We start from the raw sequence: 26,517 nt of genomic DNA on the forward strand, positions 1-26,517 counted from the left end.
TTCACCAGAACAGGTTACCCCACTGGTGGCTGGGGTGGCCTGCTTTTATTCCCTTATTTGGCACCACCCACATCCTGCTGATTGGTCCATTTTACAGAGTGCTGATTGGTGTTTACAATCCGTTAGCTAGACACACAGTGCTGACTGGTGCATTCACAATCCTTTAGCTAGACACAAAAGTTCTCCAAGTCCCCACCCAATTAGCTAGACACAGAGGGCTGATTGGTGTGTTTACAATCCTTTAGCTAGACACAAAAGTTCTCCAAGTCCCCACCCAATTAGCTAGACACAGAGCACTGATTGGTGTGTTTACAAACCTTTAGCTAGACAGAGTGCTGACTGGTGTGTTCACAAACCTTTGGCTAGACCCAGAGCACTGATTGGTGCATTTACAATCCTTTAGCTAGACAGAAAAGTTCTCCAAGTCCTCAACCGACCCAGAAGCTCAGCTAGCTTCACCTCTCAGTTTCTCCATGTTAGTCAGGCTGGTCTCCAATTCCCGACCTCAGGTGATCCGCCCGCCTCGGCCTCCCAAAGTGCTGCGATTACAGGCATGAGCCACTGTCCCCTGCTGGAAGAAACGTTTTTCCTGTATTTTAAATGAAGGGGCCTGGATTTTCATTTTGCACTGCACCCCACATATTATGTAGCTGGACTTGAAGTCCTATAGCAGTGGACAGTACCAGGCAAGTGACTCTGGGCAAGGCACTGGGTGCCTCTGAAGTCACTTTACACATCTGTAAAATAATTGTTCAGAGCAGAGTTGGGTGGCTCACTCCTGTAGTACTAGCTATTTGGAAGGCTGAGGTGACAGGATGGCTTGCATCCAGGAGTTTGAGGCTGCAGTGAGCTATAAATGTGCCACTGCACACCAGCCTGGATGACAGACAGACCAGGTCTCTAACAAAATAATAATAATTATAATAGAATAATAATATCTATCTTGTTGGATTTCTGTGGAGATTTTGAGCTAATTTATGTAAAGCTCTTGGATCAGCATTTGACACATTTTAATGGTCAATACTAGAAAGTGTTGACAATTATACATTACCTAATTCAAACACATTCCCTTACGTGTCCTATGCCCGCCGGCTAATATTTCTAAACAGCCATTCCCACAGGCAGTACCAAATGTGTATCCTGGTTTTTCTTCAAACGTTCATTCCTTAAATTTAAACCCTTCTATAGTGTGCAGGAAAAAATGTTCGCACCTCAGCTATAATGTGAGGTTGGAACAAAAAGCTGTGAGGATTTAAAAAGGCGTGTTTGTTAGAAAAGCAAAACATATTCACAAACACTAGATTTAAAAAAATGGAAGCAAAAAATCGTTCATTCAAGTGCTTGACCATTTCACAAGAGCTCTTTCACAGCCGCTCAGCGCCCCCCTCGCCATTACGAGAGAAAAACCAAGGCCGGTACAATGCGGGCGCAGTGTACTAAGGGGACACACACATACAGTGTACTAAGGGGACACACACACACACATACACACACACCCCCCCACATCTTGAAAACCTGTACGTTCCACCGCTACCAGCCCGCCTCTGGTTTCCATAGGAACGCGCAATTCCGTTGCGTCGCCCTTTGCGCCGGAAGTTGCTCTATATCAGTTCCGGTTTTCCCCTCCAAGCGTCAACGTTTCCTTTTCCCAGGCGGCAGCTAGAGCAGACGGCGGATGAATTGTGGACAGAAGAGGCTTCCGTTGAGGGGCGTGGCGACGCAGCCGCAGTCTGGGAGACTCAGTTCACGTGCAGGCAGCGGCGGATCATATTCCGTAATCTACCATGGCTCAGCCGGGAACTCTGAACCTCAATAACGAGGTGAGCGCCGAGGAACCTATGGGGCTGACATTGAGGGTCCTCAAAACCAGGTCTTTTGAGACGCGTGGTCGGAGGCGGGCAAAGAGGGTGCGGCTGGAGGAACTTTCGTGGTGGGCCCAGGGGAGTTTCCCACAACTTGGAGTTTGGCAACCGGTAATTTCCCTTTTCGGTCTCTAGGTGACTAAAGTGACAGACATGTGTCAGGCCCCACGAATTTATGTGTATGGGACTTTGGGAAGACCCTTTAGCCTGGATATTCAACATTTTCGTCTGTAAAGCGGAACTCAAGATAGTTCGTCCCAGGGTTGTGAGATTAACTGAGATACGTGAAGTATTTGCAAGTGCCTGACCCTTAAACTTTCAGTACACATTACCTGCTCCTTATTGCCTGTCGAAAATGAAAGAGAGAAATTAAGAGCTGTAGCTTCTAAGAAATTGCTGATCTTGAATGAGACTGTATGCTCAGTACTTCGTTTCCTCTTCCAGTTAGTGTCTTACTCCTTTGCTTCGATTTACAGCGGAACTTCAATAAAGAACTGTTCATACTTGCTATCCCCAATTCTTTTTTCTGCTTCTTCAGTCCATTCTCATCAGACATTTGTTCTCACCACCGTCTCTTCCCTAATGTGCTAAGGTCAACAAAATACTATTCCTACCACTTACCCGCCTCTGGTTTCTGCTTCTATTCAACAAAGTAATGTCATCCGAAGTCTTAAAGTAAGCTGGAAACGTAAGGATCGAGTAAGGAACTCACAGTGACATACAGAAAGGAAATTCTTTATCCCGTGTATGAGCAGGTCACTGTTTAGAGTACACATAGTAATGTAAGAGATATTTCATATTTTCTAGTAACAAGGCGGGAAAATGAAGTGGGTAATATTTGTACTTGGTCTTTAAGGATCTTCCCCAGGAATCACTTAATCAGTGACTCAGGAAAGGGGAAGAAGTCATTCCAGGCAGAGAAACTGGTATAAGCAGGAAAGGGTTAGTAGCAGAAGAAACCGTGGGTAATATAGGGATAGGTAACTTCACTGATGGGAACTTGTGAGATGAAGAAGGAAATAAAACTGAAATATATTCCCTACTGCCAGATTCACGAGTCTGGATTTCAGTTGAAAGTGGAGTACAAGATATGCTGAAGAGGGAAGCTGCAAGCAGTTACTATTTACTCATAAACATACATTAAGCTTATGCTTTCTGCCAGAAAGCATTTGGTGGGCTATTTTCCATTAGGTTACCTGTGATGTATGAAAGATCGGAGTAATGTCCTTGGGATTTCAACCCCAGGGAGCTTCATATCAAATTTTGTAATGACTTTGATGATGGAAATGACAGGGGATAAGCCATTTAAGACTGTTTTTCCACTTAGCTAACTTCTGTTCTTCTTCAAAACAGTTAAAATTTGACCTTTAGGAAACCTTCATTAACTCACCTCGGTCTGGGTTAGGTGTCTATTCTTTGTGCAGCCAGATTGCTTTCTCCTCTGGAAACACTTATGTAACTGTTTCTGTCTTCCTGTGTTTATGTGTCTGTCACGTGTAACACATATGTTTACTAGGTAATTAAATGAATTTATGAAAGCAGGAACTATACACATCCATCACTGAAGTCTAGTGTGTTCTAATGTGAAGGGGATAAAAAGATCAGAAAAAAAGTGGAGATGATGGAGGATATTATAATTTAAAATTAGTGGGGGGAAAAACCACAAAAGGAAAGATAGTTATAGATTTATCTACATTAAAAAATTGAATAACATACCAAAGAAAAGAAAAAGGACAACCAACTAGAAAAAAAAATATGCAGCAAATATGACAAAGGACTAATGCCTTTAATAGGAAATACCTCATAGAAATTAAAAGAAACCATCTCAGAAAATAGGCAGAAGTGAATTAACAACTTCTTAAGGAGGAAGTGTATCTGAAAAATAATTTGAATTTGCTTTCAATCTTTTCACTTCTTTTCCATCACCACTAGAATCCTAGTACAGCTGCTGTACTAGCTTCCCAGCTACTTACATGGACTCTTCTCAAACTTTAATCTTTTATATATATATATATATATATATATACACACTTTAGGTTCTGGGGTACATGTGCAGAACATGCAGGTTTGTTACATAGGTATACATGCGCCATGGTGGTTTACTGCACCCATCAACCTGTCATCTACATTAGATATTTATCCTAATGCTATTCCTTCCCCTCCCCCCCCCCGCCCACTGCCACAGGCCCTGTTGTGTGATGTTCCCTTCCCTGTGTCCATGTGTTCTCATTGTTCAACTCCAACTTATGAGTGAGAACATGCGGTGTTTGGTTTTCTTTTCTTGTGTTGCTTTGCAGAGAATGATGGTTTCCAGCTTCATCCATGTCCCTGCAAAGGACATGAACTCATACTTTTTTATGGCTGCATTGTATTCCATGGTGTGTATGTGCCACATTTTCATTATCCAGTCTATCATTGATAGCCATTTGGGTTGGTTCAAAGTCTTTGCTATTGTAAACAGTGGCACAAAAAACATATGTGCACACGTGCCTTTATAGCAGAATGATTTATAATCCTTTGGGTATATAGCCAGTAATGGGATGCTGGGTCAAATGGTGTTTCTATTGCTAGATCCTTGAGGAATCACCACACTGCCTTCCACTATGGTTGAACTAATTTACACTTCCACCAACAGTGTAAAAGTGTTCCTATTTCTTCACATCCTCTCCAGCATCTGTTGTTTCCTGACTTTTCAATGATTGCCATTCTAACTGGCATGAGATGGTATCTCATTGTGGTTTGGATTTGCATTTCTCTAATGACCAGTGATGATGAGCATTTTTTCATATATTCGTCGACTGCGCAAATGACTTCTTTTGAGAAATGTCTGTTCATATCCTTTGTCCACTTTTTGATGGGGTTGTTTTTTTCTTGTAAATTTGTTTAAGTTCTTTGTAGATTCTGGATATTAGCCCTTTGTCAAAGGGGTAGATTGCAAGAATTTTCTCCCATTCTGTAGGTTGCCTGTTCACTCTGATGGTAATTTCTTTTGCTGTGCAGAAGCTCTTTAGTTTAATTAGATCCCATTTGTCATTTTTGGCTTTTGTTGCCATTGCTTTTGGTGTTTTAGTCATGAAGTCTTTGTCCATGCCTGTGTCCTGAATGGTATTGCCTAGGTTTTCTTCTAGGGTTTTTATGGTTTTAGGTCTGACGTTTAAATCTTTAATCCATTTTGAGTTAATTTTTGTAGAAGGTGTAAGGAAGGGGTCCAGTTTCAGTTTTCTGCATATGGCTAGCCAGTTTTCCCAACAACATTTATTAAATAGGGAATCCTTTCCCCATTGCTTGTTTTTGTCAGGTTTGTCAAAGATCAGATGTTTGTAGATGTGTGGTATTGTTTCTGAGGCCTCTGTTCTGTTCCATTGGTGTATATATCTGTTTTGGTACCAGTACCATGCTGTTTTGATTACTGTAGCTTTGTATTATAGTTTGATGTCAGGTAGCACGATGCCTCCAGCTTTGTCCCTTTTGCTTAGGACTGCCTTGGCTATGCAGGCTCTTTTTTGATTCCATATGAAATTTAAATTAGTTTTTTCCAATTCTGTGAAGAAAGTCCATGGTAGCTTGATGGGAATAGCATTGAATCTATAATTACTTTGGGCAGTATGGCCGTTTTCACAATATTGATTCTTCTTATGAGCATGGAATGTTTTTCCATTTGTGTGTGTCCTCTCTTATTTCCCTGAGCAGTGGTTTGTAGTTCTTGAAGAGGTCCTTCACATCCCTTTAAGTTGTATTTCTAGATATTTTTTTCTCTTTGTAGCAATTATGAATGGGAGTTCACTCATGATTTGGCTCCCCATTTGTTATTGGTGTATAGGAATGCTTGTGATTTTTGCACATTGATTTTGTATCCTGAGACTTTGCTGAAGTTGCTTATAAGCGTAAGGAGATTTTGGGCTGAGATGATGGGGTTTTCTAAATATACAATCATGTCATCTGCAAACAGGGACAATTTGACTTCCTTTCTTCCTATGTGAATACCCTTTATTTCTTTCTCTTGCCTGATTGCCCTGGCCAGAACTTCCAATACTATGTTGTAAAGAGATTAAGATTAAAGTTTGTTGTTATTCTTGCGAAGTAAAGTAAAAATGTATCTTTACTCTTCTAAAAAATAAACCATCACTTTTTACTCTATCTTGATGATTATTTGTTGCATATTCTTGGTACTTAGAAGAGAGAATTTTTAATTGCTTTTTATAGCAGCTTCCCTAATCTCCAGCACAGTACCTTGTCTATAGGTAAATTTAAGAAGTAAATATATATTGGGCAGATGAAAGCATGGATAGCATAACTGTCAACTAATGTTCAAATGAGAGGGAAAATCTCCTAAATGCTGACTTTTTTCTCCCTTTCCATTAGAACTAGAGGAGAAATGCACAATTGAAAACCAGTGCCGTAGAATTTAGTGAGTAAAGAATTTGCAAAACTAGAGCTAGATTTTCTCAAGTCATCTGTTTTCTAAAATTTAGACAGCAGTGATATGTAAAAATCAGAATTAGGAGGTGTAGCAATCTGATAGAGTGCTTTAATTTCATAGGAAGGCCAAATCCTATGTATACAACTGACATTATTTTATTCTTTTTTTCTTTTTTTTTTTTTTTTTGGGTTGGAGTCTCCCTCTGTTCCCCTGGCTGGAGTGCAGTGGCGCAGTCTCGGCTCACTGCAAGTTCCGCCTCCCAGGTTCACACCATTCTCCTGCCTCAGCCTCCCGAATAGATGGGACTACAGGTGCCTGCCATCACTCCTGGCTAATATATATATATATATATATATATATATATATATATATATATATATTTTGTATTTTTAGTAGAGACGGGATTTCACCGTGTTAGCCAAGATGGCCTCAATCTTCTGACCTCGGCCTCGCAAAGTGCTGGGACTACAGGCATGAGCCACCGCACCTGGCCTATTTTATTCATTGATAGCAAATTACCAGTAAGCCCATTAGAAAATTGGTTTTCATTTCTTGTAAGACAGTAAAGGTAGAAACTAAAGTGCCAAAGAACAAAATGAGTTTCCTCCACATATTGTAAAACATAAGAATGTCCGGAACCATGTTTGTATGTGCTTATGAAGTTACAAAACTCCGATGTCATGATTAGGTGCAGAGTATTTTTTAACAATTTTTTTCTGAAATATTAAATTAGGGCCTATCTGTAAGAAAAGAACCAATTTGTGTTTAGTTATTAAACTATTCTGGAAAGTTTTGCTAGGTGGCAGCATGTGCCCAATAATGGTTAAATTGTAGATAATCACTAAGCACTCGATATTTTTAAAAATTTTTGCTCATCAGAAATAAAAAGTAAAATCAACAATAAGTTATCATCCATATGACATAATTAGGATCCTTTTTATAAAACAATAATTTTGGCCAGGTGCAGTGCCTCACTCTGTAATCCCAGCACTTTGGGAGGCTGAGGCTGGCGGATCACTTGAGCTCACGAGTTTGAGACCAGCCTGGGTGACGTGGTGAAAACTCGTCTCTACAAAAAATACAGAAAAATTAACCAAACATCGTAGTACATACTTGTAGTCCCAGCTACTTGGGAGGCTGATGTGGGAAGATGGCTTGAGCTCGGGATGGGGCGGAAGTTGCGATGAGCCGAGATCACACAACTGTTCTCCAGCCTGGGCAATAGAGCCAGACCTTGTCTCGAAAAAAGACAAGAAACCCAATAGTTTTGTTAACTATGAATTACTTCAAACGTATGGAAAATAATGTAATGAATCTTATAATCTGCTTCCTCTGTTTAGGAAATGTCAGTGTTTTGCTATATCTTAATGTTTAATTCCACCAATCTTCTTTTCTACCTCAGCTGTAATTACTCCTCTTGGTGTGTGTTTTTCTCTTGATATTTTTCACAATTTTTGTAACATAAGTATCTATACCCAGTGTATAGTATTGTGTTGTGTACTTTTAAACTGTATATTGTTTTACAAATTATAAATTATAGTAGTCTCCCCTTATCCATGGGGGTTATGTTCAAAGACCCCCAGTGTATGCTTAAAACCTCAGATAGTACCAAACTGTCTTCATTATTATTATTATTTTCTGTACTGTAATGGGCAGGTAACAGATACAGCAGGAATACACTGGATGTATGATTTACATCCCGTGTGGGATGGAGTAGTACAGTGAGAGATTTCATCATGCTGCTCAGAGTGGTACACAATTTAAAATTTATGAGTTATTTATATTTGGAATTTTGGCTAACCGCAGGTAATTGAAACTGCTGACGACAAAATTGTTGGTAAGGGGGGACTTCTGTATTTTATTCACCAAATGTTACTTTTCAAGTTTTATCCATGTAATACCTACAGATCTTTTGCATTGATTTAGAATACTACATTGCTATATGCTTTATTTATATACATTATCTTCTCTCTCATGCTACATTTTGTTAAAGTGCTGCCATGAATAATCTTGTGTATAGCCTTTTCCTGTTGTTGAGAAGGTGTCTTCGGAATATATTCCTAGAAGTAGGACTTTTGTTAAAGCACAGCAAGGTTTCCTCCAAAGAAGTAAACCAGTTTGCATTTCTACCAGCAGTGTATTTGTCTGTTTCCTCACAACCTCATACACAGAATGTGTTGTCATAGTTCTTTTGTATTTCCTAACCTGATAAGTAATTAATGAATAACAGAAGTTTTAACGTGTTCTTAGAAACACAGATATAGTTAGATTTTTCTGAACACTGCAAGTTCCCCTGGAAGAATACTAGCTCTTGGAATAACTATTTTCTAATAACTATAGATTTTTATTACAGGCTAACTCAAAAGCATGGTAAAGTTGGTGAATTATCAGAGGCTAACTAGTTGGCCAGCTAACACATAGCCAGCCAAAAGTCAATTCAGGTAGCATTTAATTTTGTCTTTGGACCAAAGTCTGCTGTCTGCTTTGTATATCAGAAACTTCCTATCATTGTCACCACAGAAATAGAGCTCATTCTCTAAAAAGCAAATTCATATTAAACATAAATGTATAAGAGATTCTGTGAATGAGAAAGGTAGCTTATTTTTAAAAATCTGATATACATAGTAATGCTCACATTGTAAAATACATTCTTTTCCTGTATACGCTGACCATCAGCTGCTTGGTATGTAGAAATGCAGAAAAGGGTTTTAGTTGCATGATTCATGTTGAGCTATGATGCATCTGTTCCCATAATTGAGTTATTCCAGAACAGATTAGATTTCTCAAGTCTCTGAGCTGGGGAACCCTTTCTTTGGAATTTCCTTGAGTTGGACACTGCCAACTTTTGCCTCTCTGTGGTTTCCTTTCCTGTGTTTATGTTGACTCTTCTGAGTCATCTCACATGGTCTTTTCCCAAATAGCTATATTAGACTTCCATTGTATTTATAGTATTTTTATATTGTCTATGCAAGAGATGCCCTATGTTTAGATTTTGCCAGGTTACCTTTAAAGGCCTCTGTATGCCTAATTTATAGGTGGTACTTCACTGTCAGTACATATATATTCACTGTGTATGTAAGTCTTAACTCTTTTTCTTTAGATCTTATAGATTGTCTTAAATGCGTTCTCTTGCTGTTTGGAAGCCCCTTGGCTTGGCTTCGTTAGTCTTGTTGGTGATGGCTTCAGATCTTCACTTCAATTTCTGTCTTCATACCCCTTCTACTTCTCTTTCATTTGCTTTCTTCTGTGTCAGCATATTTTATTTACATTTCTAAGCCTCTGTTTTCTCTGTGCTCACACTATTGCTCTGTTCTTTCCCTCCTAAACAATAATCATACTGTTTTTACAATTCTAACAATGATAGTTCTTGCTTTTGGTTAGAGTTTTGCCAAAGTGTACTGCCATTAAGCAGTGCACTTGGACTTCTGGCAGTATTGGTGTATTAGGTCTGTTCATTGCCTTCTGAGTTGTCTGTCAACCAACTTTATAACTCCTGGGTGACAAATGAATTGGCAGCCTTTTAAATCCTAACTTAAAGGCTATATTTGTCATCAGTTTTGCAAAAATCTAAGTGTTTGGGGAAACCTAAGTCTTAAATATATGAGGTATTCTTTTTGGTTTTAGAGTTCCCTTATCCATTAATACAAATATAGTATTTCTTAAATTAGAATTTTAAAATTGGAGACAAGCTTTCTTATGATTGGACTGCAACCAAGGACCAACTCTGCCCTCTGCAGTTTATTAGTTAAGTTTGGTTAACAGTGGTTAGCAAATGGTATATTATCATCTCATGCACCTGCAAAGTTAAGCAATTAGAAACATTTGTTAATATATTTTAATGTGTAGTTCATCACTTGCTATTAGTTTATTTTTTATGGATAACTTTTACAAATGTATCATGACACCATATAATTCTGTTTATGCAATGTGGCAGTTCTTTTTTTTTTTCCTTAAACCTTGTCTATGTGCCTTTTCATTTATGCAAAGTATGTTTTTTTTCTAAATGGGTCTAATTTTGAAACAAATTCCTAAGAGGTTAACTTATCTAGGGGGAAAGAAGCCTGATTACTGTGCATTTTTAAAATATATTATGCATTTGAAACAGTGAATAGACTGTGTATTGTTATATTTCTGTTCATTTATTTAACCAATATTTATTGGACATATACTGTGTGCCATGCACTATGTTAGGTGTTGAGATGCAGTGTTGGATAAAACCAGATACTTGACCTTCACAGAATTTATAACCTACTGGGGAAAGACACATTAAAAATAATCAGATTAAAAGTAAAGTAAAAGTTACCAAGTAAAGGTACTTGTGACCCTCTCAGGGAGGCCAGAAGAGACTCTTCATAGAAATGACAGTTGGTCCAAAATCAGGATGAATAGATGTTAACAAGCTGACATGGGAAGAAAGAACATTCTGACCAGTGGAAATGGTAGGTGTAAAGGCTTTGTAGTAGAAGTGAGCATGGTGAGGACAGGGGACTGAAAGGCCAGTGTGGTTCTTCTGAGAACAATTGGAGACCGTTAAAAAGAGTTACGTAAAGGTGTGACATTGGATATATACTTTAAAATATTTTATTCTGATGGCATTGTGGATAACTGATTGGAGAGAGGCAAGAATAGGTGCGGAGAAACCAGTTAACAGTATCTCAGCCACGATTGTGAAAAGGTCAAGGTAGGGGAAAAAGTGGTACAATTTGAAAGATAGTTAGGATTTAAGATTAATAGGACTTGGAGATTCATTGTGAAGGATTAAGAGAGCTACCTCTAATGACCCTTAGGTTTATAACTAAAATAATTGTTCCATTCCCTGAAATATGAAACTCCCCTCCCCAACAAAAGAAGGGAAGGGTCTTATTGGAGGTGAAGAACATGAGTTTAAGTGTGAATTTGAGGTGATTTTGAGCACACTCAGAAAGAAATGTCAAGCAGAAAGTTGCACATTTGGGCTTGAAGCTAAAAGGAGTGATCTCAGCTCAAGGTAAAATTTTTGACTCCTCTTTGTTTAGGTGACAAATATGCACACATAACATCTCCCAGAGCTAAACAATGTATTGTGAAAAGAAACACTGGCTTGGGACTGCCCCTTCAACTCTTAACATTTTATGAGTGGGTAGAGGTGGATGAATTTTCAAAGAAGATCAAAATAGAGTGAGTAGAAAGGAAAGAAGAAAACTGTCTTGGAAAACCAAGGGAAGAATGTTTGAAGAAAGAGAAAGTGGTCAAAAATGTCGAATTTCCATTGGATTTCAGGGGCTTTTTTGGAAATCATTGATGCCCTTAGTGACATCTTTTAGTAGACTTCATGAGGATGAAAATCAAACTGGATTTGTGTGGCATGCAGAAATAGAGATACTGAGTTTGGATGTCTCTTTCTAAAAGCTTAATTCTCCACATAACTAAAGAGGGGGTGGTCCTAGTGAACTATGTAATGAGGATGTTTATTTAGTCTCTAATGAAAATGACTCAAGCATGTTTAAAAATCAGTGAGAAACAAATGTGTTAAAAGGAAGAGAATGACAATGCTATGGTAAAGGGATAATCCGTAGTAGAGGTTCTAGGAAGGCAGAAGAGAATGGGCTCTAAAAGACAGTTAAAAGATTAACTTCAGATATGTGTAGTGGTATATCTTGTATTGTAACTTTATTTGTAAAGGAAGATGGGGTCATGGAAGTACATTTGCATTCATGGTAGTAGAAAAATGATGGTCCCCAACTGATAATTATTTTCTCCATGCGATTGAAAGAAAGAAGGGAGGATGGAGACTAGAGGATTCAGGACAGTAGGCAAAAGTTTAAAACAGGCATTGTAGAGTGAATTGAACAGAAAAATATAGGATGGCTAGAAAGAATGGGGGTCCACTTGAGGTTAATTATGATGAATTTATAGTAGACAGAATGTTACAAGTATTTGCTATTGGCATACAACAATGAAGAACTCAGAGTGTTTTTTTCATTCAAGACTATGGTTTCTTAACCAGAGGGATAGGAGTTTAAGAAATTGGCAAGTGTTTATCATGTATCTAAACTGCGTAAAAAGAGGAACATGTAAAGGATTGGTGGTCCTAATGAAGTCAAAGATGGTTGTGGTGGGTGGAGTTGAGCAAGCAAGCTGATAGAGGTTGTGATCACAGTGTGGAATATTTGAATTAATGGTTTTAGAAATTGAATATTATGAATGAAGACAAGGTTGACAGTGTAGCCATGGAAGTGGATGGCTGAGATAGAATAGATTAGGTCTTTAGAAAATAAGTAAAGAAGTGAAGATATAATTATCAAATGGGCTATTCAACTGGACATGTAAGTTACACAGAATGATGGCAGAACTTAGGGTATAAAGAAGTTGTAAGTTGGTTGCTAATATCTTCAGTGAATAAGGGAGTGAATGATGTGAAGGGTAAGAGAAGATATTATTAATTAAATGGAAGAGCCTTAAAGACACAGAATGATGTTGATAATGTTATTTTGGCAAGAAGAATTTGAGGAATTTTGTGTGCCAGGCACTCTTGCAGGACAAAGAAAACACTATATAAATATTACAAGACTCCTATTTTCTAGGAGCTTGCTGTCTATAGAAAAAGACAGCCACGTGAGCCATTAGTAACAATGCAGTGAGGTAGATGCTTTAATGACAGAATCTGTATAGTGGGGGCCGCAGGGATGGAGTGGTTATCTCTAACTGAGGAAGTCATTGAAGGTTTCACTGGAAGGACTATATCGGAACTGAATTCTATGTAGTCCCTAAAGTGAAGAAGGGGAAGAAGGACATTCCAGGAGTAATTTTTAAGATGTATGCCTCCTAACTGTGATAGACAAAACATAAACTCCGTGATTACATGCCATTGCACTGAAAGCTATTATGATGTGTATTTTTTTTTATAACTAGAATTTCCATTTCTTGGTCTATAGCTCTGTTTTTTGTTCTTAGAGTTAAACATTGTTCTCTAGTAGGTTGATTTAAAGTATGTATTTGTATATGTGTGGCGGGGGGAGCATTTATGTTGACATGCACATATGCTTGCACACAATGCCCTTGTGTTTGTGGAGCTGCTTTTAAAATTATACTTGAAATAATTTATTACTAAAAATAATGAAAGGTTTGTTTTTATAAATAAATAAAATAAATTGCTAATTAAAATAGTCATTCAACAAATTAAATTCCTACCCTTATGAGTGAGGCTTTGTTTTAAATGGTGAGAATACAAAGATGAATATGACAGGTTCCGATTTCAGGGAACTCACTGTTTATTGTGTTCCAAGCCCAGCAAGATATAAGTGTAACATTAAAATACTTATCTCGGGTAATACCATGACTTTTTAAAAAATTATAACTTGTTTTTCTTAAGCCCTTAGACACATTTTTAGACTGCTGATTTATTTCTTCACTATTTATGGAAGAGGTTTGATTACATCAAGCTATGAATATAGTTAGACAAAAAAGGTAAAGTGGTAGACTAAGTCTACAATATTAAGACTCAGAATAAAGTGTGTTTGTTCCTGAAGTAAGTGTGTTTCTTCTAATTATGACTTTATTCTTCAAAGGTTGTGAAGATGAGAAAAGAAGTGAAGAGAATTCGAGTTTTGGTTATCCGAAAACTTGTCAGGAGTGTTGGCAGACTGAAGTCAAAAAAGTTAGTCATTTAAAGTCATGAACTTGTGACTAAAAAAATGTCAAAAGTTGTTTTTATTTGATGCTTTAAAATGTTTAGGGTGGGATATAGAGAAGTAATCAAATATCTTACTCATACAGCATTTTTGTTTCATATGTGGAGATGATGTGAGATAGAATGTGCTGTGTCAGCATGCCCTTCTATGGTTTGGACATCATTGCTCAAGATACAGGATGAATTTTTCTGCTGCTTTTGCAAAACTCTCTTTTGGTCTTTTCAGAATAAAATTCCCTTGGGCTTATCTGTTTTATGTTATTAGAAGTTATTTTAAGATGCTGATACAGCTTAACAAATCTAGTAATACCTTAACAATCAGTTTTGAAGATTTTATATCACATTTTTTCTTGAATTGCTAAGCAATTTGAAATCTTCAGTACCTTGTGAAAGTGTTTATTAGAACATTGTGTTCCATGTAATTTTTTGGAAAAATACAATATTTTGTATTTTCAGTATCACTAGTGTTAGTGAAAAAGTATTTTATTTATAGTTCTTCTTATAATGTAAGCATGAATACTTAGCCTTCAAATATGTTTTGTTCCTGATTAATTTCCTGCTCTTTCATAAATATGTCAGAATATAGCCCTTCTTTATTTTTTTCTTAAATTCCAGAGAGCAAATTTTCATTAGATAAAATTGTAGCCAAATTCTAATTGTAACTTATGAAATTTATATTACGTTAAATATACTATTGATTGATTTAAAAAGTGTTGTTAAGGAACTAGAGAAGGCAAACTGTCAGCAATGATAGTCATTAATACAATGCCAAGACAGTACTTATTTTTGCCAGTTACTGACATATGGGTTTGTTTAGTAAATTGAGGTTTCCTTTGGGAGTGGGGAAAATGGGCAGTGTAGGATAGTGGCATGTTTGTTGTTTAGAGATTTATTACACTTTTCTAAAAAGAAATGAAGTGATTATCCATTACAGTATGAGTCTAAAAATTAATGCTTTGCCTGGCTACATATTGTAATGTATTTTTTGCAGGGGTACTGAAGATGCACTGTTAAAAAACCAAAGACGGGCGCAACGATTGCTTGAAGAGATCCATGCCATGAAGGTAAGGACTTCTGTGGGTGTGAATGTGCGTATGTTTCTGAGTATCCTGTTATCCTGCGTTTTGTTTGTGTGTGGTATTGCTTACTTGAATATGCTTGAGAGTTGCCTAAGATATCTTGTATCAGTCTATTTGGTGAAAATGTAGTACATTTAGAAAATTGTAATGTTTAACCTTGCATTTTTCTATGTTTTTGACTGAATTTGTTAAAGTGCTAGGCTAATTTGAGTCAAAATTGTGCCAAACTAAAGTCATCTATGTTTAATAATGCCTCATGCCTCAGGTTTTTAATTTTTACTGTAACTTTAACATGAAGCCAGTTCGAGAATTAAAGTCTTCACGCTATTTGGGAATGTGGATGGTGATATTGGTGGCTGACATCATGCTTTCCTTGTTGCCAACTCAATAAATTTTATGTATTGGTATCTGCATTTTATTCAGTTCTGTAGTAACTTCAAGTAAAATTAGTGTTAGGCCAACATGATCCCATATTTTTGTTTTTTTTCAGTCAGACTCTTCACTAGCATAATTTTTAGGTCTTCTCGCTGCTCTTACTTTGAGGAAACTTTCATTTACCAAATGACATGACATTAAATGTCTGGGAGACTGTTTTACTGTAGAACTTAAAAACAACATTTGGTCCCAGCAATTTTCTTAATTGCAGGGTCATTTTGCATGCATGTTTGCCTATTATATTTTGGTATAACTTTCAAGTTTTGAATTAGGTAAAAGAGAAAGAAAACTCTCTAACAATATTTTAATTGAGTTAGGTTATCAAAGCTTCTCACCCTTTCTTCCTTTTAAAGGGATACTAAAGTGTTTAATAGGACAAAGTTATCCCAGTTAATCTGAATAAAAACATCTAGGAAACGACTCTTTGATATGAAGTATATTTGTTTCTTGTGTTCTTCCCTCCCTTCACTACACACTCTTGTAAAATTCATGGAATCCATCTGATAAAACTTTTCTTTCTCAAAGTTATAATCCCCTTTGTATCTAGTCATTCAAGAAGAAAAAGTATTCTGTATTTGACTGTCAGTGATGATTTGTGTCTCTGTGGTTTGCAGATTATTTAGTCTTTTTCATATACCTTTTTTTAATGATAGTCCTATGAGAAATAAAATTTTTAGAGATTTTGCCTTGAGAATAGCAATAAAATAGGAAGTTACAATTTATCTCTTTCACTTTCTCTTAACCAAGGTTCTTACTAAATTACATTGCCTACCTAAATTTTTCCCTGTAATTTCTTCTGAATAGTCATTTTTGTAGTCTTAAATTATTCAGAGGCTTTGAGCTACTATATAATTGCTGATTTTATTTTACCATGGAAAGCATGTTGTGTGTGTGTGTGTATGCATGTATATATATACACATACACACACAATGTATAGTTGGCTACTCTGACTTTAACTTCTTTTGTAATGCTGTTTAAAAACTGGAATAAACTGGAATTTAAATATTTATATATATATGTAAAATATATATATGCACACACTACATTCTTTCCATGGTTTATTATATATAATAACTTGTATGCAGTGTACGAAGAGTTTGAGAACAAAAGATACTCAATCTTTAGAATACTTCCCTGTTGTAAATTTCAGTGATACATTTGGTTAAGTTAATTAGAAAGAAAAGTTGTCCTTTTTGATCTAAATGTAAAGCCTGTTTTCTTTTTTTTGTTTGTTTTGAATCTCATCAGCAAAGGGAAATCTGATTCAGTGATAAAGTTTGTAGTTTACAAGATTACCACATCACTACCGTGGTTTGGTTTGGTTTGGTTTGGTTTGGTTTGGTTTGTGTTCTATTTTTCACTGTGATTATGCAATGGAATGGTTGCATCATAGAAAGCCAGATTCATAGCCTATGTATTCCTTGAATTCATAAAATTCATAGTATGTATATGTCTTGAATTTGTAGCAGGAATTAGGGCATACTGGGTTGGCTACTGTGACTTCAACTTCTTTTGTAATGCTTTTTAAAAACTGGAATAAATTTAAATATAAAGTGAATACTAGAAAGACTATATATTTGCTGTTCTTAGATGTCAAATTTTATTCCTTATTTATGGTTCCTTTACAAATTTTTTTGTCTTTTCTAAACAAAGCAAATACATACAGCATTTTTCTTAATTAATAGGTCATTTGTAATTGTCTTAGGAAGTGGTTATTACCTACTTGAGAGTATCAAATAAATGGTGACAAAACAAACTCTCAGTCTTAATTAAATTTGGAGAAAAGACCTCTGCTTATTTATTTTTCCAGAGAAATTTTTTCCTTGGCTCAGATACTGCTTCATTTTTATAGTCTTATTGATGACATACTGTCCTATTCTTGCTTTCTATAATAATAGGGTATTTTGTTGCAGGATGACTTCTTTGTGAAGAAATCCTAAGTATTTTTAGAAATCAGAGTTTGCTTTTTCTGCCCAACCAAGAAAAAAATTGACTTGATCTTTATCCTTTAAAATCATAGGTTCTAATTTTATAGACTATGGTGTATGAAACCCAAGTCTTTGCTGCCTTTTCTAATAGTGTCTATACTTTTAACGTTGATATTAGTAGAAATATTGGCTTCTAAAACAGTTTCTTTTTCTTTGAAAGTTAGTTAAATTAGCTATCAACATTTAAAGATCAATAAGTTACTTAGCTGGAAAAGGAAATGGTAAAATTCAAACATATACTGAAATTACTCAAAATGTGCAACAAATCTCTTACTCGATGATGAAAGTAACAACTAGCTTTTACTGAGCATTTACTATGCGCCAGGCAGTATATGATGTGTTTTATATTTACTGTCTCACTAGGTAGATACCATTTTTATCCCTGTCTTACAGAATAGGAAACTCAAGCTTAGAGAAATTAAGCAACTTATAACTGATTATAAAGCTAATTATGTTATCCACTGTAGTATACTCCTTCAGTAAGATGAGAACATCCTGTAATATAGCTAGACACTTTCCTAGATATTGGAGGAGATAATTTAATAAACATGAAACTTGCCATCTAGGAAAAAAAAGACCCAAAGATGTGCAACATGTCTTCAGATCCTTTAATTCCTCACAGGTAAATATACACAGTAGCCTATATCTGTATTTCTTTTTTTTTTTTATTTGAGACGGAGTCTGTCTCTGTTGCCCAGGCTGGAGTGTGGTGTCCCCATCTCTGCTCACTGCAACCTCCGCCTTCTGGGTTCAAATGATTCTCCTGCTACAGCCTCCTGAGTAGCTGGGACTACAGGTGCCTGCCACCATGCCTGGCTAACTTGTATTTTTAGTAGAGACAAGGTTTTGCCATGTTGACCAGGCCGGTCTCAAACGCCTGACCTCGGGTGATCCGCCTGCATCAGCCTCCCAAAGTGCTGGGATTACAGGCGTGAGCAACCACTCCTGGCCTATCTGTATTCTTTTTTAACCTCTTCCTCTCTAAGGCTGTTACTTCTTCCTATCCTGAATATTCTTAATATGAGAATTTATGTGTTCTTCTTTGAGACCTTGTTCTGCCTGCTACCTCTTCTCCTCTAGTTTAAAACTCTCTCCTTTTGTTTTATTCTTCCCCTAGTTTTATATTCTGAAATCTATTATTAAAACCAACCTTTGAGCTTGTAATCAGTAGTTAGGATCACTTTGTCTCAGGCTTCTGCACAGCTTGATCCTAAGTGGTTGTCATTAGGAGATCACAAATAAAAAAAAATAGTATAGGTTATAATCTGTAAAGGCATAAAAGTTAAGTGAAATGATATATCATCAAAATAATATAATTATCATATCATTTGAACCTCATCACAACTCTAGGGAGAATCCCATTTCAGAGGACATGTTCAGAAGTATTCTAGGCTGCGTATACCCCTTAGATTGGAGGTTTATCGTTGTATGTATTCATATACTCTTTAGAATTTTGTGATGTTTCTGGTTATATATGCTTTTTAAAAAGTTATTGAGTTTTTTTCTATAGTTTCACATACTGTGGTTTTGGTAAATTTTTTTCCTATGAATGCCTAAACAAGTTCCTTCATAGGGTAAAAGATACCTTATTGAAGCCTGTAAGTACACTGTACTGTGCTAATTAGCTATGTCAACTTGACATTTTGTTCGTTTATTCTATGAAAGTAATCATATTAAAAGTATCATTAATCTTATACTATAATTATTTCTGACAATTTTATTTATGAGCTAATATGTTATCAAATCAGACTCAATGTGTTAGAGCTCTTACCTAGAATCAGCTTTACTAATAATTGTAAAGATGCAAATAGTCAAAGGGGACAGGTGAAGCAAGGAGAGAGATCTGGGACTCTATGTAATTCCATAGGCCCTTCCTTTCCACATCAGACGTGTACTTTCTAGCGCAGAGTCTCCAAATGAGGAAGTCTGGTTATTACCTCATATCAGAGAGCATTTACATTTGGAAACTTCTCCATGTAATATCCTCAGGTTATATAGCTTACATGATATTCTCCAGTGTGCCAGGCTTCATAAACCCGTAAATTCTGGGTTTGTTTGTTTTAAGCATCCTTAACAAGGGACAGCCTACTAAGATCATTCTTCAGATAAGGACCCTCCTCCTAACAAAAACTCATTATCCTATCTACCAGAGGGACTGCTTACCATCATGTTAACACGAAGACTAAACTGCGTCACTTCCCTTTCCTAGAGTTTCCTCCTGTTAAAGGAAATGAATAGATCCCAAGATAGCTACTTTAATTCTCCCCTCCCTGATATGTAATAATCTTCCTTTTAGCTTTTCTTTTGTGTTTCATGATGTATAATACTGTATTTATACTTTAACTTCCAACTTTTTGGAAAATACTTCAAACCTATAGAAAATTGTAATACTGCAATATGATAATAATAGTGCATTGTATCACATGCATTTTTGTACCTTTACTATCAGTGCTGAATTTTCTGGCACTTGATTTAAGTGCCATATGCCAGATTTCTCCATTGTAAAGGTATCTTTTCGGTTTGCTGTTACTAAGTAATCTGTGAAATGATACTGTGAGACTGTGTGAATATCCTGTAGTCTTTCACCCAGTGATTAATGTTCTATGGCAACATCTGTTAAAATATTTTTATTGTTTCTATTTCTCTTCTGCAATAATTTATTTCTCTGATAATATTTTCATTCTTTGAGAGGAATTTTTTTTGAACACCATCAAGGATGGTGATAATAGCTATTTTTGTTTATGGAGAAGAAAAATGTTCTTTTTCCTTTCCTGTTCATATGCTGGGTAATTTTGGACTGTACCCTGGCCATTATGAAGTTGCAGAGATTCTGGATTTGGTTATTTTTCTCGAATAAGTGGCTGTTTTAATGAATTTTCTTGGCTAGATTTTAACTTTAAACTATGTTTCTTAGACAGCAGTTCCAGTTTCAGATTAGATCTTTTGTCTTTCAGCAAGATGCTTTAAATCTACTACTTATCTGAATGCTTAAGATATTTAGAGATTTTTTCTCTCTCTCCCTTCTGGGCTTACCCTGCTCTCTCAGCAGATAAAGTATCCTGGATTCATTTTTTCAGGGGTAGCTCTGCCACTGTTTCTAAATCCTGCTGATTGCAGTTGGCCTTAGGCTAAACCTTGAAGAAATGGTAACTACTTGTGCTGTACAGCTTTCCATCTTCTTTCCTCCAAGTAAGCTTGGTGGACCGTCCATTAGAGTCTGTCTGTTTCCATTTACTTTCTAATATCTTCAGATAGGCAGATAGGGCTTTTGGGTAGCATGTCCAGGTGTTACGGTTGTTTTCAGGATTGGGGGTATGGGGATGATTAATCATGTTATCTTATTCTGAGGGCCTCAAGACACACTACAGTTTTGATTTTAGGAAGATGAAGAAGAATAAGTAAAAGAGACTGAAAAAGTGTAGCCAGTGAAGGAGAAAAAGAACCAAGAGTATTGAAGAAACTCTTTCAAGAAGGGAATGATGAATTAGGTGTTTTTGAAATGAGCACATTTAAAAACACGTTCAAATCATAATAGACTTCCTGCCTCTGGTGTCGCCTTCAGATCATGTTCTGCACTCTAACCAGTGACCTTTCTAAAATGCATATCTAATTGGACTTCTTCCCTGCATGATATACAAGACCCTTTGTGGTCTGTACTCTAGCTACCCTTCTGTTGCTTCTCTATCTTCCACTTACCCTGTACCTTTTTTTTTTACCAGCTAAACTGAATCCCAAACTTAGCAGTTTCATGCCCCATTGCCTACATCTGAGTTTTTAAACATAGCACATCTCTCCCACCTGAACAAACACTTCCTCTTCCTTCAACACCAAATTCTTATGTTATTAGCTCTAGGAAACTTTCCCTGGCACTTCTGGAACTCTAACCCCAGAAGAATTACTTACCTACTCTGTACAGGCCCTTTTACTTCGTGTATTTGTGCTATCATATGGTATAGCAGTCTGCTTTCATGCCATTCCTGCTGCTTAGAGAGAACTTCTTAAGAAAATGGGTTATTTTACTCAATTAATTGTTCCTAACACCTAGTAATGTGTCTGATACATAGTGAATGCTGCTTGACCAGCTGACGGAGTGATTTCTACTGCAAATTTTTTTTTTTTTTACATGTTGGCACGTTTACAATGTTGAGGTTGTTCTGAGTCTCTAAAGATAAATGGAATACTATGGAACTGTTATTAAGAAAAATCTGTAATCAGAGGCTTTTCTTTTTGCTTGTTAAGTATCAGAAACAGGAGGCAAAAGGTTCTTCATTTTATACAGTCACCTTAGCCAATACCCTAAGACCATATAACTTCCAATTTAATTGTTTAAAAGGTAGAACTTTTGTTTCTAAAAGGAGAGCAAGAAAGATGTCCTGGTTTGTTAGCCTTCTGTACTTAACTGTGACCTTTGAAATTATAAACAGGAAATCATAGCACTATTTTAGAAGATCGGTATATAATGCTCTCCTCACACTCATGAAACAGCATTCAGTAACAGATCATCATACTGAAATCCCAGTTTGCTTTCTGACATGTGGTTTCTACAGCTTTAAGTTACTATTTTGTATAGGTCATATTCCTGAAATTCTTACTGTTGCATTTTTAATATATAGGGGTCATGATTTTCATTGTAGACCATGTTTATGTAAAGTCTGTGATTGCCTTAAAATATTCTTGTCTTCTAAATAAGAACATATGTGAAAAATAACAGTAGTATATATCGTCTGTTTTTGAACTTGCTTGCTTCTGTTTGAACACAAAGAACAAGTTGCAGGCCTTTGTTGGCAAAAGAGATGAAAATGCTATTACTATTTACTGAGTCATAGTATACAACTAAGTTTTAAATAAGGAACTGATTCTGGAATTCTTTACGTAGATAAGCCTACTTCAGAGGCTACTGAGTGTATAAACAAGATTCAGCAGTATGAAGGAAGAAAGCAGTATAATATGGCTTTTTAAAAAAATATTTCCCATTTATTTTTGTTTTGTTTTGATTGGATTTTTTGTTTTGTAATTCTGGAAATTTGAACCTAAACCTTAGCCAAACATTTCCTAATAACTGTGAAAGTATCCAAAGCATTTTTAAATTATTAATTCAAAAATTTTGGACAACCAATACTACTATCATGATTCCAGTCTGAAATAATATGGTGCTTGAGAAAAGAGTTAAATATTACAACATATTTTGTTGGAAACACATAATAGGAGACAAAGCGCCCTAGAGAAAAGCAGCAATAGGATCAGTAAGTAACTGGTCTTACAAAATGGGATGTTCTTTTTGTTTTTTTAACTAGATATCACCTCAATTTGGGGTTAAATGGAGACAAATTATATGCAAACAGTAAGCTTTTCTTCACAAGGCCATCCATTTTGTTAGAAGGAAATGTCCAGAATGAAAAAGGTTGTTCAACTTATTTCTTAGAATACAGAAGTGTTCTATGTAGAATCTTCAGCCTGATGTAATTGCTGGGTGTCATTTTCTCTGTCTGCCTCTTTGAACCTGATAGAAGTGAGTCATTTTATATGCCAAGAATAATTTTGATGTTTTTATTTGGTATAAAAAATGTGATCATGTTTAATCACTTACATTAAACAAGCTGTTTTGCCTGATTTTCTAAAAAGTATTTTACTGTGAGAGATAGGACTGTATGGTAAAACAGAAGTTTTGGGAGCTTCATTTGACTACATTATTTGCTAATGTTTATGTTGAATTAATATTTTTTGATAAGATGCAGATCATTCTACAATTGAATTATACAAGTTGTTTAAGCTTTTGTTGACTGACACAATTATTTTTATATATTGATGAAAATAATTTATAGGTGAAAAATGCATTAAGCTTAGTTTTTAGAATATGAAGATTCAACTTTTGACATGAAATTCAACTTGGAATTAAAGTGAGACAGTACTATTTGTAGACATTTAGTAATTCTTTAACTGGCTGCCAGCAAAAACCTGACACTAGTAAAATTTCTTAGTAGTAAACTTACTTTGTTTTATTATATTGTTCTCCTGTTCAAGACCCTAAATTAGCTTCCTATTGTCTGCCAGACGGGATCTAATTTTTCATGAGTATTAAGAGCATTTTCATCAGTTGACCCCTGTCATCATGCACAACTGTATTAACCTCATTTCTATGTACATACTACAGTCAACATTATATTCCCTATACATTACGCATTCTTGTTTTTTAAGTTTCTACAGTTTTGCCTGATAACAAGGCAGGATTTTCCACCACATCACACATACTTCTGCAAAATCAGACTATCATTTTCACAGCTTTCACCAACCTCTAAAGTAGTGATTTTATTGGGAAAGATGGAGGATGTATGCATAAGGCTTCATGCCTTAGGGCATATGTCATAATGGATGGGGGTTTTGTGTGATTGGAGAAAGCTCCTCTAGTAATTTGGTTATATTTTTATTGTTCCCACCAACTGCGCTAAACAGAAATTACCCCACTTACTTAAAATTACCCTGCTTACTTCATCCTCATACACACAGTGCTTCGGTAATCAGTTTTTAGAAATCTATTATTAACACATCTTTCTTTTTGTTACTATGACAGGTTATTGGCATGTTATTTCAAACGTGAAACTGTTTGGATTGCCTTTTTACACAGTGTTCTGCACATAGAAGGCTTTCTGTGAAGTTTCTGTGACATGTTTCAAATATAAATGGGCACATCTATAAAAAGATGTGTAAGAGGTTATAGCAGTATATAATTTTTGTTTCACTTATTTGCTGTGGTGAGTAAATAAAATATACAACATCAACATTCCTAGCCATGGTACACTTTAATTTTTAAGAATTTGAATTTCTATAGTCTTTTAATCCATATAAATGGCATAAATGAAATGTTATTTAAGATGACCATTGCCTTCAACACGATTATGAAAAGTTACACTAAAACTTTTCATAATGACAGAGGGATCCAGAACAGAGATATTTTCCAGACCAGCTATACCACACAATCCGTTATCATTGTACAGATTGCATTGTGACTTTAGACCAGAAGCTAAAGTGGCTGTCTTTATTTCAGTTAGCACTGTAGGATTCAAAAAACAAAAGTTTTACTTAATATTTTTTAGTCTGGTACTTTGCCAGAAAAGTTCAAATACTTACTTATAATCTCATCTCAGAACCATCCTCATGACCAAAACATTTTATTTTGGCTCAACAAAAATATATTATGTCTATACTTTGTGTGCGCCATGTTTGGCTAGTTTACAAAAATATAGAAATTAATATGGTGCCTGCCTTTGAGAAGCTTAAAGTCTAATTAGAAAAATGGAGAGAGCTTCACTGTGATGTGTTGAAAGATGCTGATAGACGTATTTGAGGAGGGACACTTAGCACTGCTTGAAGATTCAAGGAAGTCTTTCTGTAACAGGAAGCTGAGTCTTAAAACTTGAGTGAAACTTTAGAAATTGTGGGGTGAAAAACTTAAATTTGTATTGCTTCATTATTTTGTTTTGGTATTGGGTTTTGTTTTTCTTTTTTACATTGTAAAGGAAGTATCTGTAGAATCAAGAAATACAAAGCTTTTAGATTATTAGTTTCTATTCATGAAGTCTGTGTAAGGGAAGATAGTGATTTAAACTCATCTCAACATGATCAAGAGTAAAGATTAACTGCTGTATTTTTTTAATCTAGGTAATAGAAAATAATAAACCTGAATGAAGGACATAGTTATTAAATACACTCTGCCATGGTTCCTGCACAGTGGCAGTGTTTACTGACCTGTCTGGTTTATGTTATATCTAATACTGTGATAACTGAGATATTTAGTGTAACAATTTATAATACCTAACAAGTAAAAATAACTTCAGTATCCATTCTTTCAACAAGCACTTATTGAGCATTTACCAAATGCGGTGTGCTTTTCTAGACACTTATGGTATACCTGAGAAGAGTAGACAAAGGTTTCCGATCTTTTGTAATTTATTTTTGTGGGGAGTTGGGGGATTATGGTAGACAACATAATAAATAAGTTAATTGTGTAGCATGTTAGTAGATTATATACTGTGGAAGAAATAGAGCAGAGTGGGAAGGATTAGGAATGATGATGTGAAGTAGACACTTGGTTATGTAAGTCTGGAGTTCAGAGAAATTATCTTGGCTACAGATGGAGATTTTGGGGAGATGTCCACATATATATGATATTTAAAATAATGAAACTGGATGAAATCACTGAGGTATTATTAGATAATAGTAAAAGGAAGAGTACCAAGGACAGAGTCCTGGTCCATTCTTAAGTTAGAGAGAAGAGAAAGAACTAGCAAAGGAGACAAAGAAAAATTAACCAAGAATATGGGTCTGACGTAAGTCAAATGAAGATAGAGTATCAAGAAGAAAGGAAGAATTAACAAAAATTGATAGGCCAAGAAAGGGACAGTGCTGCTGATATGTTGAGTAAGAGGAGTACTGAGACTTATTCATTAGATTTAGCAGCTTGGAGATCATCACGGGCTTAAAATAATGGGATTGATGTAACTGGGATAAAAGCCAATGAAGTGAGTTGGAGAGAAAATAAAGAGCATTTGGAGATGGCAAGTGTTGACAAGTGTTATAATTAGGGTGATCATATAACCAGATTTCCCTGGGATTGTCTTGGTGTTCATTCACCATGTGCCTTATTTTATTCTCAAATGGGCTGTAGTCTGAACAACAAATATATGATCAGTGTGGTTGTGATTCATTGCTGTCAGTATGCTTTTTGACACCCAAATTTAGCCAGTGGTAGCCCCTTTAAGCCAGCCTACGTAACTTGTTTGAGACCCTAATTTGAACTCCTTTTGTCCTTTTCCGGCATAAGAAATTATCACAGGGTTTATACTTTTTCTGCCTCATATCTGTAATCAGCCATTTCTCTAAGAAGTCCTGCTTCATTGTTAGTGGTATTTAAAAACCAAAACTCAACACATGGATAGTTTTTGATTGGAAGGAAAGGGAGTGAGAAAGTTAGGTAGCCAGTTAGAAGGCATTCTAAAGACAAAATTTTAAAAAGCAAAAATATTACAAAGATATTGAGGTAGAAAATTTAGTCAGGTGATTCTATGT

The 26,517-nt window shown here is 35.8% G+C and overlaps 1 protein-coding gene across 2 annotated transcripts in view; it reads left to right on the forward strand.

Moving 5' to 3' along the window:
• Window positions 1-1,741: 1,741 nt before the first annotated feature.
• SRFBP1 (serum response factor binding protein 1) overlaps window positions 1,742-26,517 on the forward strand; it is a 60,841-nt gene continuing 36,065 nt past the window's right edge. Inside the window, exons 1-3 of one of the 2 annotated variants that reach the window (XM_015140623.3) lie at window positions 1,742-1,973; window positions 13,830-13,918; window positions 14,943-15,015. In XM_015140623.3, coding sequence (XP_014996109.3) covers window positions 1,785-1,973; window positions 13,830-13,918; window positions 14,943-15,015 — 351 coding nt within the window. In that variant the 5' untranslated portion in view covers window positions 1,742-1,784. 2 annotated transcript variants of the gene reach the window in all.

This window comes from Macaca mulatta, chromosome 6 (assembly GCF_049350105.2).
Source record: "Macaca mulatta isolate MMU2019108-1 chromosome 6, T2T-MMU8v2.0, whole genome shotgun sequence".
Taxonomy (NCBI): domain Eukaryota; kingdom Metazoa; phylum Chordata; class Mammalia; order Primates; family Cercopithecidae; genus Macaca; species Macaca mulatta.